This window comes from Phalacrocorax carbo, chromosome 24, assembly GCF_963921805.1.
Source record: "Phalacrocorax carbo chromosome 24, bPhaCar2.1, whole genome shotgun sequence".
Lineage (NCBI taxonomy): Eukaryota > Metazoa > Chordata > Aves > Suliformes > Phalacrocoracidae > Phalacrocorax > Phalacrocorax carbo.
The window spans coordinates 5,269,221-5,286,537 of NC_087536.1; the positions used below are offsets into that span (position 1 = coordinate 5,269,221).

The 17,317-nt window shown below is 55.8% G+C and overlaps 1 protein-coding gene across 7 annotated transcripts in view; it reads left to right on the top strand.

Annotated features, from left to right (window-relative positions):
• The window catches only part of PEBP4 (phosphatidylethanolamine binding protein 4), an 85,197-nt gene that overhangs the window by 40,337 nt on the left and 27,543 nt on the right, over window positions 1-17,317 (top strand). For 6 of the 7 annotated variants that reach the window (XM_064472763.1, XM_064472761.1, XM_064472762.1 and 3 more), the window contains exon 5: window positions 3,910-4,008. The exons of the other annotated variant lie outside the window; for it this stretch is intronic. In XM_064472763.1, the coding sequence (XP_064328833.1) occupies window positions 3,910-4,008 (99 nt within the window). The remainder of the gene's footprint in view (window positions 1-3,909; window positions 4,009-17,317) is intronic. 7 annotated transcript variants of the gene reach the window in all.

Genomic DNA, 17,317 nt, shown 5'->3' on the forward strand with positions numbered 1-17,317 from the left:
TCCGGGCAGGTGCGAACAAGAAGCAGCTTCGAGGGATGGATGAGCTGGGGAGGATCCAGATGGACTTTTCAAAATCAACCAAACCCGCTTAGACCCTTGCGCCAGGAAGCAGGAGCTGGGCTAAGGCTCTGGCTGGAGCTTTGCGCATCACCTGCGCTTTGTTCCTTAGTTTTGGGATTGAATTCCTAAGACGAGAGGGGCCGGCAAAGGTGGGCACCGTCCGGCTTCCATTCACAGTCGGGAGAAAGTGCGTTTCATGCCACTTTTCTCCGTGGCCTGCAGCAGGTATGTCGGCAGGACAGGACTTTGCTGCGGCTCCATCCCCAGCCAAGCGCAGGCATCCCCGGCAGGACAGAGCCCTGCGGCCGCCCCGGCGCTGCCGAAAATGCCGGGGCACTGCATGTGTGCCGATTCCATGTGCGCTGGTTTCCAAGGAAACCGCTCGCTCTACATGTGTGTCGCTTAACACCCTATTTGCTTTCATTTGGATAAGTCTTTAATTCCTGCGCAGCCCTGGCTCCGCGGGATCTATTGAGCTGTGTGTGTATCCTCAGCGCACAAATCCCTCTCCTGCCTGCCTGCCTCCCTCTTCAAAAGTCGCTGCCTGCTCGGAGCAAGTTTCCAAACCTGTGGCTAATCGGAGTAGCTGATGCTTTCTGCAGTAATAACTGGATATATCACTGCTGCTTCCCACTAGAAACAATTAGCAGGGAAAACATGACACGCGGCGCTGCTGTCACCCGCCACCAGCTCTGCTGCTCTGGCTCTGTGTCGGGTGTCGAAGCAGGGCAGGGCGCCTGTGCCCGGGGACACGGGGTGCAAAGCCTGCGGGGTAAAGCACCGGCTCCGCCTGCATCGCTGACCCCTTGGGGAAGGCGGCTCGTTGCAATGGTTAAATGCTAATTGCAAAGTGCCCCGGCGAGAGAAATGACTGGGGTTGGGGGACTCTTGGAAGGGTGACCCTTGCAGGAGCCCAGTGGTGTCCCCGTTGGCGCGACGCTGGTGGGATGCACTGGGTTCCCACCAGGTCCCCCGCACCAGCAGCTCCTCCGTGCCCCGGGCTGAGCAGAAAAGGGTGGCAAGGTGTTGGGAGTGCTTTGTTACCCCAAATTTTCAGCTGCGCTAACTCAAAATGGCTTTTTCTTCCCTCTCCCCCTTCCTTCCTTCCTTCTGTCTGCAAAGTAAGACGCTGCCTGTTCTTCTGCACTGGAGGACTGAGGAATTTTCTGATCTAAACCCACTTTCCTCCTCTCCAAAAATCCCCGGGGCTGGTTCATGCTCATGAAGCTGAGCAGCTCCCATGTCACTCCGGGCTGGCTCCTGTCTGGAGCCCTGACAGCAGCTAATGCTGTTAGCCTGTGTCGAGGAGGGATTTCAGCATTAAAAAAAACCACCCTAAAATCACCAGCACTCGGGCTGCTCTGTTCCCTGCAAGCAGAGCCAGCGAAAAACCACCTACCCCGTGTCTGGGGCTACACCGCACCGCTCGGGGCGAAACCAGAGGGTTTTCCCGGCTTTGGGGGTGATTTTGTGGGGCCGGTGCAGCCCCGGGAGCAGCGCCCGGCTGCTGGCACGGGATGGGACGGCACCTAAGCACCGGGAGATTAACTCGGGTCTTGGAGGGCTTTGCTATCTTTAGGTGGAAGGTGAGGGATTGTGCCTCTTAGGGTGGCCTGCAGGTAATGAGAGAGAAAAATCCCTCGGTCCCAGCCCGGCTCGGGGTCGCTGACCCCGGCTCCCGTCCCCGCGGGGGTCTGGCCTCGCCGGCCCCCGGCCGCGTGCGCCACCACCTTTCTAGGCCACAATCTGTACCGAATTGCGAGCCTGCTGTTAACTTCGCTTGCACTCTATTCTCGTGTTTGCTGTTATTTTTTAACACTTTTTTTTCCCCCTTCTTTTTTTTTTTCTTTGCATAAAAGCACTATCCTCTCCCCAGAGCCTGCCTGTAGCGAAGGCATGGTCTGTACAACTGCAATTATTTCGAAGAACAGATGGAGTGAGGAGCAGAAAGTCTGTTAATAGTAATAGAAATGCTACATGTTAACCTGGACAGCACACGATGACAGTCCCATGACTACACGTTCTGTTCCCACCAGCTGGGCTCTCGAGCAGAGACGAGAGAGTCAGAAACACCGTGCTCAGCTCCGCACCCTCCCCAAAGTTAGAGCTCAAATTCCTTCACACTTCCAGCGTAGGGTTTTTGGGTGGTTGGGCTTCTTCTCCCCCCCTCCCCTCCTTCCCATTAAATGCTGATTTCAGTGCCGGCAAGGAATATTACTGATTTTTTTCTGGGATGCTCACAGCGATGCAGCCGGCTGCAGCTGCGAGTACCGCGGGGAGGGAGGTGGCAGCCCTGCTCCAAGGTCCTGAGCTTCGGCCTCACGCGGTGGCACCGTCACGGCCCCTTTTCCACGCACACATCTGCATGCTTGGCATAAACCCCCTGCGATGCAAAAGCCTTGAGCTGGGCTGGGATTAATGCACCAGGGCAGCAACGCCTTGCTGGCCGCGCTCCCAGGCAGGGCGGTTGCATGAGTTTGGGATTTTCTTTGCAACTGTTGCAAGCTGTTTGCTAAATGGGTTGAAATCCGTGTTTTCTGGTTAAACGGGTTCTTGTTGTGGAGGTGCTGTCTGCAAGGGGGGCTGAGGGATGCACAGCTCCAGTGGGCTGCAAGGGGAAGGGGCTGTGGGGAATCTCTGGGTATGGCAATACCCTGAGGCTTGTTTGCCCCAACCAGAGGTTGGGAAATAGAGTAAAAAGGTTGTCTCTGCCCCAGCAATCTCGCTGTGAAAATCCCTGCCTGCTTGCACAAGCGACTAGGGAATTCAGCCACAGAGCTCCAGCTAATTTGGGTGGGAATTGCACGGCTAAATCCCCCAGCCGTTTATGAAACCTCAGCCCTCGGGCACGCTGGAGCGGTGCGTGGCACCGCTGGCAAGCTGACAGATGCACCTGGAGGTTTTATTAGGATATAGATCCCTTAATCTGGGTGCTTGCAGGATAATCTGGTGCCTGAGGTCCTGCCAAATCCCCTGAGATCAGCAGGTTTTCTGTGCACAGCCTCCAGAGGTCACTTCAAGCCCAGCTCCATCCTCGGCGGACCGAAACACCCACCTTGTCTCACAGCGCTGGAGGCACCCTTGGGTGCTGGCCACCCTTGGCGGGGACCCGGGGCGGGCTGTGGGGGCTGCTGGGGAGATAAGCCAGCATCATCCCTGAGTCCTTGCTCTCTTTGCCTGGTTGCCATCACCCAGGAGCGGTTGCCCGAACCCCGGGGTACGCGGCGAGGCAGGGCCTTTGCCTTCTTGCAGCATCCCCGGTGCACGTTGGCGAGCGGCAGCGCGATGCCCCGAGTGCCCTCGCAACCCTCGAGGGTTAGTCGTCCGGTTAGTTTGGGGTTGCTTAGGTAGAGCTTAGCTCCTCTCGGCCCTCCCTGGCAGAGGCTGGTGCGTCCAGCCTGTCTGATTTGAATCCCCAAAATACCCCGTCCCTCTCTGCAAGGGTTCGCAACCCTTCGCAGTAAGTCCCCCGTGCATCGCGCCCCTGTAAGATGTGCTTCGAGGACGGCTGGCAGGGGAGGAAATTCTCTTTGGTGCTCTTTATTTGGAGGTAGCAGAAAACCCCTGCCCTCTCCTTTCTTTGAAGAGATGGAGATCGTGAGGAGCAAATTGTCCCGAGCGGGTTTGTGGCCCTCGAGTTCCCCCGGTGCACGTTCATCGCTCGCTTTCTCTGTCCATTTTGCATGAATAAAATAGCCAACGTGTGCATGCGTGGGAAAGCATGAACAAAAAAAGGCATTTTGGGGGCCGATGAAGCTCCTGGCGGGCTGCTCGTTGCTCACGCGCCGCCGGTGCAAGCCCCCGCTCCCGCACACCGTGCCCGTAGCACTCTCCTCTCCTCTTTTGCAGAGCAAGAAGTACGTGCTGCTGCTGGTGGACCCCGATGCTCCCAGCAGAGCCAACCCCAGGAACCGTTTCTGGAGGCACTGGCTGGTCACCGACGTCCCAGTGAGTGTTCCCCTCCCGGGGGTCCCTGCCCCCGAGGGTTTAATTCTCAGCACGGCAGCATCTCGCTGAAATCCCAAAGGATGAACGTTTGCGAGGGAAATGTAAATGGTGCTCGGTGTGTAGGTAGGGGAGCGCTTCCGCCGGCTATATAGAGCGAGGCTGGTCCAAAAATATTGCTGGGTTGGGGATTTTTTTTTCCCTTCTTCTAAGGAAATGCTGAAAAAAACCCGCTTTGAAAACTCCCCATCACCAGTTTTCTCTGCAGAGACGACGAGTCATTTCAAACATCTCTTGCTGCCATTTATTTATCTTTTTTTTTTTTGGTTAAAAAAGCCGTTTTGGTGAAAATCTCGCCAGTGCCAAATTTCCCCTTTCTTTTTGTCCTTTTTTTTTTTTTTGGTGAGAAAAGTGTTTCCAGCCCAGGGAAGCAAACAGGGGGAAAATGGGAAGCAAACAGGCTGAATTCCTGCTGCTTCCCAGCTCCGTGGCCATGGGACAGACAGACGGGACAGACGGACGAGCCCGTACCCCTGCAGCGGGGCTTCGCTCCCGAACTGTCCCGGCGTATCCCCGGTTTGCTTCCAGAAAGGTTTTGGAAAATCAGTTTGTTCCTCTCCCGCTTACTTTTATCTTTTAAAAGATTAGGTGTTTCAGCCCTGAATCAATCTAACTAATAATCTTAGTACTAAAGTCTAATTAAGATATCAATTAATTTGCAGCATGCATTTAACAAGAAATATCTTGTCATTCTCCTCTATTATTCTCTGAAATTACTGCTAAGGGCTTTTTGTACAGATACCTTAATTAGACTTTTTATTGTTAATGGGAATATTGAGCAAATTAAAATAGGATATTAATACTTTCCATGAATTTCATAATTGGCTGAAAAATATAAAGCATTCAGAATAATTGCAGAGATTTGTGTACAGGGCTTTTTTTTTTTTTTTTTTAAATCCTTCACAGAAACCCTTCTGCATTTCTAACAACAGGGTCCTGAAAGTCTCTCATTAATTTTAATATTTACTAAACGCAAAGAAGCCCAAGCTCTTGTTTTCCCTTCTGTACACAGATCCTTTTGAGGCATTCGCTTTTGCTAATTATTGTGTTTTTCTTTTCTTTTTTTTTTGAGTATAAGATCATTTAAGCAAAGAAGGGAAATGTGGGATTAAAACCCGTTCTCCGGTGCAAATGAAAGGTGGTTTTTTCCCCCTGGCATTTGGGCGATTGAGTTTGCAGTATATAAGGTCGGAAAGCTGCTTGCCGCGCCACGAAGGAGGGGGAAAAAGGAGATTTTTGGGAAGGTGAAGGGCTTTCCCACCTCCAGGTGCCGCGTCTCTGCCGGGGATGGGGCTGACCCCAAGCCCAACTATTCCTTAAGCTTAAGATAAATTAAGATAAATATATATATGTATATGGGCAGGGAGCTGGACTTGATGATCCTTATGGTTCCCTTCCATTTGAGGTATTCCATGATTCTATGATATATTATATATATAAAATATAGAGAGACATGATATATTATATAAAAATATATATAATGATATATATACCCCATCTATATCTCGTGCGCGTGTATGTATCTCTCTCTCTCACGTATGCACACACATATATGGGTATAAATCACCCCTGCACTATCAGACACCACCAAACCCAGCGTCATCCTCGCAGGGCACCGGGACAAAACCACCTTGCCCCGGCCCCGAGGTGGGTCCCCATTGCCGGGGGTGCAGGTGTGGGGGGGTCCCAGCGTCCCCCCCGCCCCGGGGGGCCGCAGCCGGAGCGTTCCCAAAGCACCAGCCCCAAATCGCTTCTGCGAAGCCGGCGGCTCCCCGGGCTCAGACACATGGTGTCTCGTTGAAATGCAGATCGTTGGGGGGTATATGGAAGTCTTGGCTCCGAGGAGCTTCAGCTGACAGGCTTATTTGCACACTGGCTCTAAAATAACCGTGTAGGCTTTACATGACACCTTCTGTTGCTTTGGTGCAGAGAGGGGGCTTTCAAATGCCTTTCTCCGGGAGGGACGGGGTGGCCGGTGCGATGGCTGTGGGGCTGTGAAAGCCCCCGTGCCCCGGCGTCACCCCGGCGTCACTCCAGCATCGCCCCGGCATCGCTTCGCCGTCGCCGGGTTTGGAGGGAAGCGGCTCTGGCAGCGCTAAATGCCGGTGTAGGTGCTGCAGTACCTTGGCACGCCACCAAGTTTGGGATTCGGCTCTGAACTTGCTTTACCCAGGTGGGTTTCGGGACGGAGCATCCCATCCCCGGCGGTGCCGCTCGCCGTTCCTTATCAGCCGCCGCTCCGCCGCTCCTCCGATTGTCAAACACGAGAGATGCTTTCACTCCCATTCAAAATAATTTAAATAAAAATGTTGCTACAAAGTGGAATAATATCTTTTGATGAATGTTTTTAAAGCCCTTTAGGTTTTCATGGTAATTTGCAGTGTAAAATTATTTAGAGATAAGAGCCAAATTAGCTCTTATAGGCGGAGGTCGATATGTCCCGTTATCCATGCAAGCAGTGTTTAAATATAATCAGCCTTTACTCTAATGCAGCATAATTGTTCATTTGAAATAGCTTTTTTTTTTTTTTTTTTTTTTACTCCATTCAATGAGTCATTAAAATATTCAAAGGATAATGCAGTGAATTGGAAATGAATGTATCACATTATCCTGTATATACTGTAGAGCATCAGGTAACTAGGCAGAGTCGGAACCAGTTTACAGAGAAATCCAGTAAACAAGGCTTTCCATTTTGTATTCAGCGGGGGAAAGAAAAAGAAGGGAGAAAATACTGCCCTTCAAATGGAAAGCTTTCCGTCTTTATTCCCCCTCCTTGGGGAGGAGGAAGGGGGAGGGCGAGAGCAGCAAATTTGTACTCCACTAAAGCCTCGCTGCTTTAACTTTATTTTTATCAAAATATGTTTGTAACAGAAAGTCGTTATGGAAACCAGTTCTGCCAGCCGGGAGAAATCCTGCGCCAGGCTGGAGCGGAGCGGGACCCACGGGGCGCTGCTGCCGCCCGGCGCAGCTCGGCTCGCTCCGCCGGCCCCTTCCCCGGGCAGGGGGTTGGGGAAACTGAGGCACGGAGCTGGTCGGAGACCAGTCCGGGGTCAGATGGGGGAAATGCGTCAAACGCCTTTGAAGGAGAGCTGTTCCCGCCCCATCGCCCATCACGCTAAATGGCTTCGCCAGCCACGGTGGGTGCAGCGGGGTGCAGCCCCCCCGGCGCTGCGGTCGCTCCCGTGACTTTGCAGAGCGCGATGGGGAACCTTTGGGTGCGGGACCGGCGGGTTTGGGTGCCGGGGGACCGCGGCGTCCCTGCCTGGTCCCGGAGGTCCCGGCACCGCCGTCGGGTCCTCGCCCGCGGCGCCTGCTCCGGCGGTTGCATTTGTCAGAGCCTTTCTCCTTGCCGGCTGATAAACAGGCTCTGGGTTGCAAGTGTCACCATAGAAACAGGTGCTATCTTAAGCAAACAAGGGCTTTATTAACCTTAAAAGTTACGCGATTTTTGCATGAGTAGAGGCTGGGAAGGGAGCCGCGGGGGGCCGGGTGCTCGCCCACGTGCACCGTCCTGCACCCTGCCCCGGCGAACGTCCCCATCGTGAAGGGACACCGGTGCACGCGCCGCGAAGCAAACTTTTCCCCTGCAGCGTGTTTATACAGCGCATGGGATGGGGGTCGAGCTTCTCCAAAACGTTTGGATTTATTAAAAATAATAGAGAGCCGCTGTTAATCGCCGGCTGCTGTTACCCCTGCCGTCGGCGGCTGGGCGAAGCACTGGACGGGGGTGCTTTTGCAGAGCATTTGCGATCCAGGCGCCCGTGGGATCCCCTGCCTCGCCACGGGGGGATGGGGCAGATGTAATAGTCGGTGCCGTGGAATTGTTCCTCCTCGCTGGGGTCCTTTCGACTCTGCTTTTTTAGTGATTGAACCGAGGGGTTTGAAAGGGAAAGAACAGAGAGAAATGTTGTTTTAATTGATGACTTGGCTCCATGGAGTAGTCGGTTCCCTGGCGTGAGTTTCTGTCGCTGCTTGTTAATGAAGCCTTTATTAATAAAAGAAAAAGGAAAACTAAGGAAAACCAAAACAAGCGTAAAAGGCTGCTGCTCGGGTGTAGTTTCCTTAGCGCTTCAAGCTTCTTTGGTCCCCCGCAGGCACGTGGCAAGGCCGAGTCCCTCTGAAACGCCCGTGCCCGGCGGCGGGAGCCTCGGCACCGCCGCGTTTGCCGGGACCCGGTGCCGGCCCGCGGGGCACGTGTTTCCCTGACGAGGTTTGTGTTGAACAGGTTTCCTGTGAGCCGTATCCCGAGTTGAGTGTCAACCGCTATTATTCACGCTCTGCAAACAGATGGGGTATAATTGCTGTTACTGTCAGGCTCCCTGCAAATATCGTACGAAAAGGGCTTTTTGGCTAATTGTTTTAAAATAAAAGTTCAGAAACGATGTATAGAAATTATAGATGCAATGTATTTTGAGAGCAAACTGTTTATATTACCTTTAAACATAGTCTTTAGTCAACAGCATTAGGATCAGCGAGTGAGCGCGCGACACAATGCCGCCCTAGGGCCCGCGGCGCCGGAACAATATGAGAGCAGGAAAACCATCGGCAAAGCGCGACTGGCCCGAGCTGCGGGAGGATAGAGCTGCTCAGCTGGGGAATTTCTCGGGCAGCATCAGGGCGAGGTGCTGCCTTCCCCGGGCTGCAGCCAGGGGAAAAAGAGAAGGGAGCTGGGGGAAGGCCACAGCCCCCGGGACGAGCGGGAGGTGGGGAAAGGTCCCTTTGCCCAAGCGTATCTGGTTGCACAAGCACGTGCGTTTGCACAAGCGTGTCTCTTTGCACAAGGACCTGTTTGCACCGCTGCGTATCTTTGCGTGAGCACGTGTGTTCGCACAAGCATGTGTCTCGGCACAAGAGCCCGTGTTTGCGCAAGGCCATCGCAGGCGTGAACCGTGTCCCCAGGGTGGCCGCGGTGCCGCACCTCCTTGCAGCCTGTCCTAACCCGTTGCAGCTGCTCGTGCTGCGGGGAGAACCCCCCTCCTTGCTTTTCTTTTTCCACTCTTGGTGCAACGGCACGACTCCGGCAAACCTCGGTGCCTGCTTTGGCGCCCGGCTTCGGGCTGGGACCAGCCCATCCTTGCGCTGCCCTTTCTCACCATGGTCCGTCAGTCCTGGCGTGCTCCGTCCCTTCCCCTGCTATGCCTGGGGGAAATTCGGTCTGCAAACCCCCGGTGCCTAAGAGGGTTAAACCCCCCACCGTCTCCCCGCGAACCCCAGCTTCCCCGCCCCGCACGAGCTGCTGCCGGGCTGTCACGGAGCTGCGGCTTCGGCTTCTTCTTGCTTGCCTTGTAATTAATGCTCCCAGGTAATTACACTCCCAAACCTCCTGAAAAGCTGCCACTAAGCGGTTCCCCCTGGGACACAGCCGGCACTGGAAGCACATGGCGGGACATGCAATGGCTCCGCTGTGTCTTGGGGAAGGCTGGTGCAGTGGGGACGGGGCTCCGGCGCAGGCACCGAGCGCGCCTTTGCTTGCTGCAGCCCATTTTGGGGCCAGGAGGGAGGGGAAAAAGCACCGAGTACCCCAACACATCCCGTTCCCAGCCAGCTGCGCTCGCCACCGTGGCGGGGCTGCAGCCCCCCGTGCCCGGCTCAGCCCCCGGCAATGCAGCACCTTCCTCTCCTGCACTCGGGGCTGTGCTCGGGCTGACAGGCTCTGCACAGACGTGCATTATATGATTATTATCATTATATTGCCAACGATCCATGATGAGCGAGATGATTACGACGGCTACAAAGAGGCTCTTGTAAGTAGGGGCTGCCAGCAGCGAGCTGCTTGCAGATTTTTCCGCTCAGCCCTGCGCAGCCCAGCCCCGTCCCGGGAATGCTCTTGGCTTTGCTCAGGCCCCGCCATCGCGTAGGAATGAATTTAGGGGGAAAGTTGCGGTGCTGAAGCATTCAGCATCCAGGAACCCCTCTGGTTTTGGGGTTGTTTGGGATGTTCTCATGGGCAAGACAAGCGGTTTGTTGCACTCGCCGGGAGCTGCCCGGTGAATTGGTCCCTCTGCCTTCGTCCCCGCAGCCGGTATCGTCGTTATGCAGATGGGAATTAAGGTTTTTTTCCTCGATGCTTCTATTTCATTTAACATGCAAAGGCTAATAATTTGTCACAATTCAATAAAGCGGAGGTTACAAACACTCTCGCTGCTGTTTATTTAAACGATGGTTTCTTAATTAGCTCCTCTTAATGAGGAGAGAATAAATCAGATAAAACCTACCAAAACGGTATGGAGATACTTGAAGATTAATTTTATTTTCCAACTGAGATGTTGCCGGCAGCCGGGCGCTCACCGGCTCCCGGCTCCGTCCCGAGCCGCGGCGCAGGTATCGGCGTGCGGAGGCGCATCGTGGCACCGCTCAGCCCTGGCTGATGCTCTGCCTCATCGCATCTTGCGCACCACGGGCCCAAAAATGACTTTTTTTGCCTCTTTTCTCTTGCTGGGCTCTGTCCCTCCGGCCTGGCCAAGGCAGCGGCTGACCCTGCAGCACGCCGGGTTTTCCTCCGCTTCCGCTCGCTCCTTGTTTAGTCTAAGGCGGTTGAAGCAGAGGGGGAATAAAAATTAGGTCAAAAATAAAGTTTGTGCCGATGTAATTGGGAGTTTGGGGCCCATTTACCCATCGCCGCCAGCCAGAGCCGAGCTCTGATTTCATTGCCAGCCCCGCGGAGAGGACTTGGCTCCCGTCGCCGTTGTGTCCCCGCCACCCCGGTGATGTTTCATACACAGTCTACGAAATGTGTCCGGCGACGGGATTTCTTGCAAACTCTTGTCCGCGTCCCCCCGGGAGCGTCCGGGGACCCCCGCGGCGATGGCCGGAGGAGAGCGGCGGGGCCGTGTGCTCGCCGGGTCTACCTTGCGGAAGAGACTCTAATCAATGATTAATCGGGCATGTGTGGCTGTGTGGGAGCGATTTGTGTTGGAGGAGGGAACTCCTACAGCACCCCGGTCATGAATCATTTGAAAGGCAAATTTGTGCAGTTACCAAGGGAACGGAAGAAAGGAAGGGACTTCCCTTGCCGAAATGACTCGCGCTCTGATGCGGCTGAGAAAATCGCTCCAAAAAAAAAAAAAAAGGGGGAAAAAAAAAAAAAAGAAAGAGTCGAAGCTGTGACTAAGCAGCAGAAGTTATGTAAAGTGCTCACTGGGAAGTGCAGGGGAGGGACAGCACATCCTGCCGCTGCCCACGGCGGTGGCGGGGGGCGGCCGCCGGCCCCCTTCTTGCCTCCCCGGGGAGCGGGGGCGAAGTTGTGCTGGCTGGCCTGCTCCTCGCCTCTTGCCCTTGCTCATGCAGATGCTTAAAAAGGCTGGGTACCCTGCCTTGGTGCCCTCGCTGGAGTGAGGGGCATCGTCCCAGGGCTGGGACCAGGCGCCTGCATCCCCTGCCTCTGCATCGCCCTCGGCCACGGTCCCCCAGGGGGTTGGTCCCGCAGCCAGCATTGCACCAGGAAAATATCCCTGCTGTGGGCACGGGGGCAGTTTTGGGGTGCTCTGGGGGATGCTGTGCCCCGCGGTGCCCTGCAGCATCACCGTCAGCCGGACGGGCGTGAGGAGCTGGGCTGTTGCCATAGGGAATGGGAGGATGAGGGACATGATGCTGTGAACATCGCAGTGGGGCTCATGGTGATGCTCTCGGCGGCGGCCGGTTTGGCACGTCTCGGCCAGGGCCAGGGCTGGGCTCGTGGCTGAGGGTGGGATCCTCTGCTCGGCTCCCTGTGGGAGCTCAGGCAAGGGATGGTTACTCGGTTTGGGGCTTGGCATCCAAATTTAATGGTGCTCGCCCAAGTTTAGGGATGCTCATCCAAAGGGTGTAAAAGCACGTGCACGGTGGAGGCACCAACCGCTCCTCCGTGGCAAGGGGATGCGCGAGGCACAAACGTGCACCTTAAAAACTCAGAAATCTGGTTTCCCTCTGAAAACACGACCCTGGGGCTGCGCAAGGGGGAGCAGCAAAGACCCGGTGCCGTGGCAGCCAGATCCACAGCAGCATCTCGACGGAGCCCCAGCCACGTCGGGAAGATGCTTGGGATCTTTCCAGCTTCCGCCTGGGAGCCCCTGAGCCCGGCAGGGAGCCGCAATATCTCCCGAAAAGGGAATGCAGAGGCAGCTGCACGGTGGAGGAAAACCCTCTCCCTGCCCTCCCCTGGTGCCACAGACAACCGGTGTCTGAGCGATTAGTCACCGCGATAGCGCCGAGGCTTCCCTCCTCCACAGCAGAGCCTGTCCCCCCACACAGGCAAGCCAGCTGAATGCTTAATTGGAGTTCCTCACACCTACCGGGGTGTAGCCTTAAACGAAGTGACAGCGCGATCAAAGCGCTGGAGTCAGACCCTGGGAGCCGCGGGTTGCTATGGAGTTTCTGGCTTCTGATTTTAAAAGAAAGGGAAGGAAAAAAAATAATAAAAAACATATATATATGTGGCAATCCCAAACGTGCGGATGCTGCCGGCGGAGCAGCGTGGTCGGGGCAGGGAGGCTGCGGGGTTGGTCTTTGGTGGGGTCTGCGGCTTGGTGGGGATGCTTGGCCCCAAAAAGGTGCTTTCTGCCCCGTAAAGCTGACAGCAGAGCCGAAGGAGGTTTGGTAGTGGTTAAGAAACCCAGTTTCTTAAGTAAGGCCCCTGCATCCCGTGTATGGGCAGGGGGTAGGAAAGCTCAGCGTGGCACAGAGCGTCCCGTGGGGTCCGGCTGAGGCTTTTGCTCCCTGATTACTTTTGGAACAGTCTCAGATGCATCAGGAAAGCCACCCGTGAACGCGTCCCCAGGGAGGCAGCCCTGGGTTAGCTGGGTTAGCTCGCCCGGAGGTGGCAGGGCCGGAGTTTGACCAAAGGATTAATTTTTCTGTCTGAAATTTACAGTGAGGATTTTAAGGCGATTAAAGCCAGTTTCTCATCCCGGTGAGGCCACGCGCCGTGATCTGGTTTGATCAGCCAGGGAATGGGGCGGCATCAGGACCCCCATCGATGGGGATGCCCGTATCCCCCCACTTAGTTACACCCCATCATTCATCACCTACAGCTTCATATTCCTCCGAAACATGCTTGGGCTCAACTTTCAGAGGCCTTCAATTACAGTGAGTGGGTACCGGGACCTGAGCGCCCGACGCTGCCCGTCGCCTGGGGGAGCCGGGAGGTTGGCTTTTGCTCAGGAGAGGGAAATTACGGCTTCATTCCCGTCAGGAACAACTTCTCTTCCCCAAAACAGAGGCGCCATGCAGGAGGGAAACAGGATACCGTTTGTGGTTTCATGAAAAAGTCATCTTTTTTTTTTTTTTTTTTTCATTCTCGTTGCTTTGAGTTCTATTTAAAATGTGGGTATTCTGAGAAGGAAAGTTATTTCAAAAGGGCAAAAACGCATCAAGTTCCAGAAAATGGCAAAATCAGCTCAGTGTCAGCTTCTTTTTTCCTTTCTGAAACACAGTTGTCCCCCAGATCCCCCCCGGGTCGGTGCTGTGGCTGGCACAGAGTCCATCCCCATCCCTCTCCATCCTGCCCTTGCTCCGGCGCTGTGAAGGAGCATCCCTATTACCAAAATGCCATTTTTTCACCCCAATCTCTCTGCCAGCCGGTGGCACGGGTGCACTCTGGCGGGGCTGGGGTTTGCAACCCACCGCCGTGCCGGGGCTTCTCCGCTGCCTTGAGCCCGACCCCAAATACCCGCGCGTGGGCAGGGACGATCGTTGAAGCCCCATCGATCCCGTCTGTCACCGCCCAGCGCTGCCCCAGCAAAAGGGCCCTCCATCGATAAAGCATCAACTCTGGCAGGGCGCTACCAGCAGGCTTAAAAAGATCATCTTGAAGCGAGGGCTTTTGGTTCTTGCCAATTAATTAGTGCGTTGTAAATGACTCGGAAAGGAGGTGGCCGGTAAATGCGAGAGCAATTAAATCTGCAGCGCCCGCGCCCCTCCGACCCCTCGCCCGATGCATCGATCTCACTCAGCAGCCTCTGGGGATGCGGTGGGGTGGGTTGAGCTGGGATCGCATCCCCCTGGCATTGGGAAAAAAGGTTTTTCCCTCACTGGGATCCGCTTCTGCCTCTTCGGGCCAGTACAGCCGGCCGGCTCGCCTCTTCCCTGCAAAATGCAATGGGTTTATTCCCTGCTGTTTCTGAACGAGGGCCAGAACAAGGTAGGAGAGCGAGGAAAACCCTCCGCTGGCTTCCCTTGATGAACTGAGCTAATTTCTCTCTTAATGGTTAGCTACTGAGCTGAATGTGAGGCTTTCCTCCTGCACAGCAAACCCTCTCCCACACACAGACAAATAGGCTGAATATTTAATTGGAATTCCTCACACCTACAGGGTAAAGCCTTGTCAGTAGAAATATAGCCCATCGCCAGCTGGCATCCCCGCACGCCACCCACCTTATCTCTTAAAAAGAAATCCCTCCCCGTCCTCCCCCCTTTGCCGCACACCCACGGGCCCCCCCGGCTGTGGGAGGATGCTGCCCTTCCGATGCTGCCCCCCGCTCCTTGGGGTGCCCTCTCGGCGACGGGGGTGCCGTGGGAGGGTGCCCTGGCACAGCCTGTCCCGACGGCCGCTGTGCCAGGGGAGATGCCCATCGCCCATCATCTGCTGCACCACGGAGGCACAACCATCGCCGCACCAGCCTGGTTGGAGGTGCCGGATCGAGCCCCCCGCCCCCAGGGGCGGTGGGGACCCCGCTGCGGTCCCAGCCTGGTGGCAGGGGACCCAGAGCAGCAGAGGGCACTGCCGGTCTGTCCGCCCGCACCTTGCCCTGCCGGTGCCCGAGTGATGAAACGCTGGGCGAAGCGTTGCCCAACGCTCCGGGAGGGCAGGCGGCGTGCCGGGGTGGTGGCTGGCAGCGGGGTGTGCAAGCCCCCCGTTGGCAAGCCCTGCAGCCTCCCAGATGGGAAGACCACCGTGTCCGCTCCCAAAAATGACCCTCCCTCCCTTCCCCATGCTGTCCTGGCCGGTGTGGGATGTAGCCCCGCGGTGTTGGGTGCTGCCGCAGAGCTGCTGGGGATGCCGGAGCTGAAGCGGTGCCTGCAAGGTGGCCCATCCTGGTGGGCAGCCGATGGGCTGGGGCTCTGGGCTCTCCCTCGTGGCTGCAGGTGCCGATAACCCAGCCCGAAGGAGTCCCCTGGTTCAGATCTTCCAGGAATGGATGAAGCCAGCGGCTGATGCAGGACGAGGAGGGAGGGACCCCATGTCCTCCCCATGCACCAGCCGAAGCCCTGTGCAAAGGCAGAGCACTGGCCCTGCAGTGGTACGACACGGCTGAAACCCTAAAACCAGCCAGACCCTCGCCTTTTTTCCTGGAAAGATAAAGGATGGGGCTGTGCGTTCGCAGCTGGAGCACACACATGTGCACACACACACACAGAGGGTAATCAAGGGGTTTGGGAGGCTGATGTTGGCCGGGCATGATAGCAGGGCAGGGAGAGGTGCTGGGATGCTCAGCATCCTTGCGAGGGGATGCGAGGGGAAGCGAGGGGATGCGAGGGGATGCGAGGGGATGCGAGGGGATGCGAGGGGATGCTCAGTCCCATTTTGCGATGCGCCTTCCTGACCATCCCAACTCTAGACCACCACAGGGATCACTGGGTCGGTGCTTCGGGACGATGGCAGCCGTCGTTAATGCTTCTGCCCCTGCTGCTGCAGCGCCTGCCCTGCCCCTGCCCCGTCCCACCTCTGCAGCAGGTCCTGGGGCACAAACAGAGCTGGCTCCAGGGCATCCCTGGGAGTGGGGAGGGGGCAGCTGGGCTCGGCCCCCCAGCAAAAGGGCTCTTCCCTGGGGGTGCGGAGCCTCCCGTGCCCACAGAGGAGGAGGAGGGCAGCGGGTCATGACCGCTGGGGGCAGGGGGAGGTGGCAGCACCATGCGCTGCCATTGGTGCTGCTGGGCTTTGCCAGCGAGGGCGGTGTTCGGATCTCCCCTTGTCCCTCAGTATCTCCTTTGGTTTCTGACAGAATTGCTCTTTTCTCATCCCCCGTCTTTCCCTTTTTGCTCTTTCTCCCTCGCTCCTTCTCCTCATACCTCTCTCATCCCAGGTTTCAAAGACCCCCCCTCCATCCCCTGCAGGGACCTGCCGCCATCTGTGGTTTTCTTCCCCTCTCTTGTATTTTTTTGTAAAGTTTCCCCATGTCTTTGTCTTAACGAGCCAGGTTAAATATTCTGTAATCAGTGTAATAATACACCTGGACTCGTTCGCGAGATATCTGCCTTTTGTACTGCGACAGGACATTAATAGTAATTATTCTGCTTTGTAATTGGAGCTTTAAATACTAATTCAAACAGCCAGAGGAAAACCAATTAGTGCTAATTTATCTCTATGTGTTTTGGAGAGCCTGTGTCTGTCATACTGTGAAGAAATAGGTTGGTAATTAGTACAGTTGGGTGGTAGATAGAAGTAATTATCAGATTCTTTCATGTTCTTTAAAGGAAAAAAAAAATCTAAAGGCTGCATGACTCTTCCTTTCCGAGGAAGTTTGCACCTTGAAGGAAGGCAGTGCATGGTCCCAGCCAGCTCCGGGCTCTCCTGCTCGGCACGAGGCTCCCGGCCAGACCTTGCGGGCACCTTGTGCCGTAAGAAGCGATGACTGATCCCGGGGACAGGGTGCTCTGGGCACGGCCAGAGCACCCGAGGCCTCGCGCGCTGGGTTTAGCTCGGGCAGGGGTGGTGGGGGTGTCCTCGGGGGCAGCGAGCGGGACCGACACCGCAGGGGAACAGCGGTGACAAAGGCGACAATCAGCAGGAGGAGCTGCACCTTTGAGTACGGCGAAGGAGGCGCTGAGGAACGCTCCCCACATCCCGGGCATGGCCCTGGGTAATTGAGCCCTGCGCGGCGCGCGTGAGCCGTGCCCTGCTTGTCTGAGCTGCACCGTGTGTGTTTGAGCCGTAGCCTTTGCGGTTGAGCCGACAGCTATGCGTTCAAACCCTACCCTGTGCCTTTGAGCCGTGCGCTGTGCGGATGCATCCCGTGTGTTGGCGCCGTACCCGACGCTTCTGAGCCGTACCCTAGGCTTTCGAGCCATACGCTGTGCATTTCAGCCATACCCTGTACGTTTGAGCCCTACCCTATGCATTTGAGCCAAACCCTATGTGTTTGGGTCATACCTCGTGTGTTTGAGCCATACATTCTGTGTTGGACCCAGACCCTATGCATTTGAGCCAAACCCCATGTGTATGAGCCATACCTTGTGCATTTGAGCCAGACCCTATGTGTATGAGCCAGACCTTGTGCATTTTAGCCAGACCCTATGCATTTGAGCCGTACCCTATGTGTTTGAGCCAAAACCTACG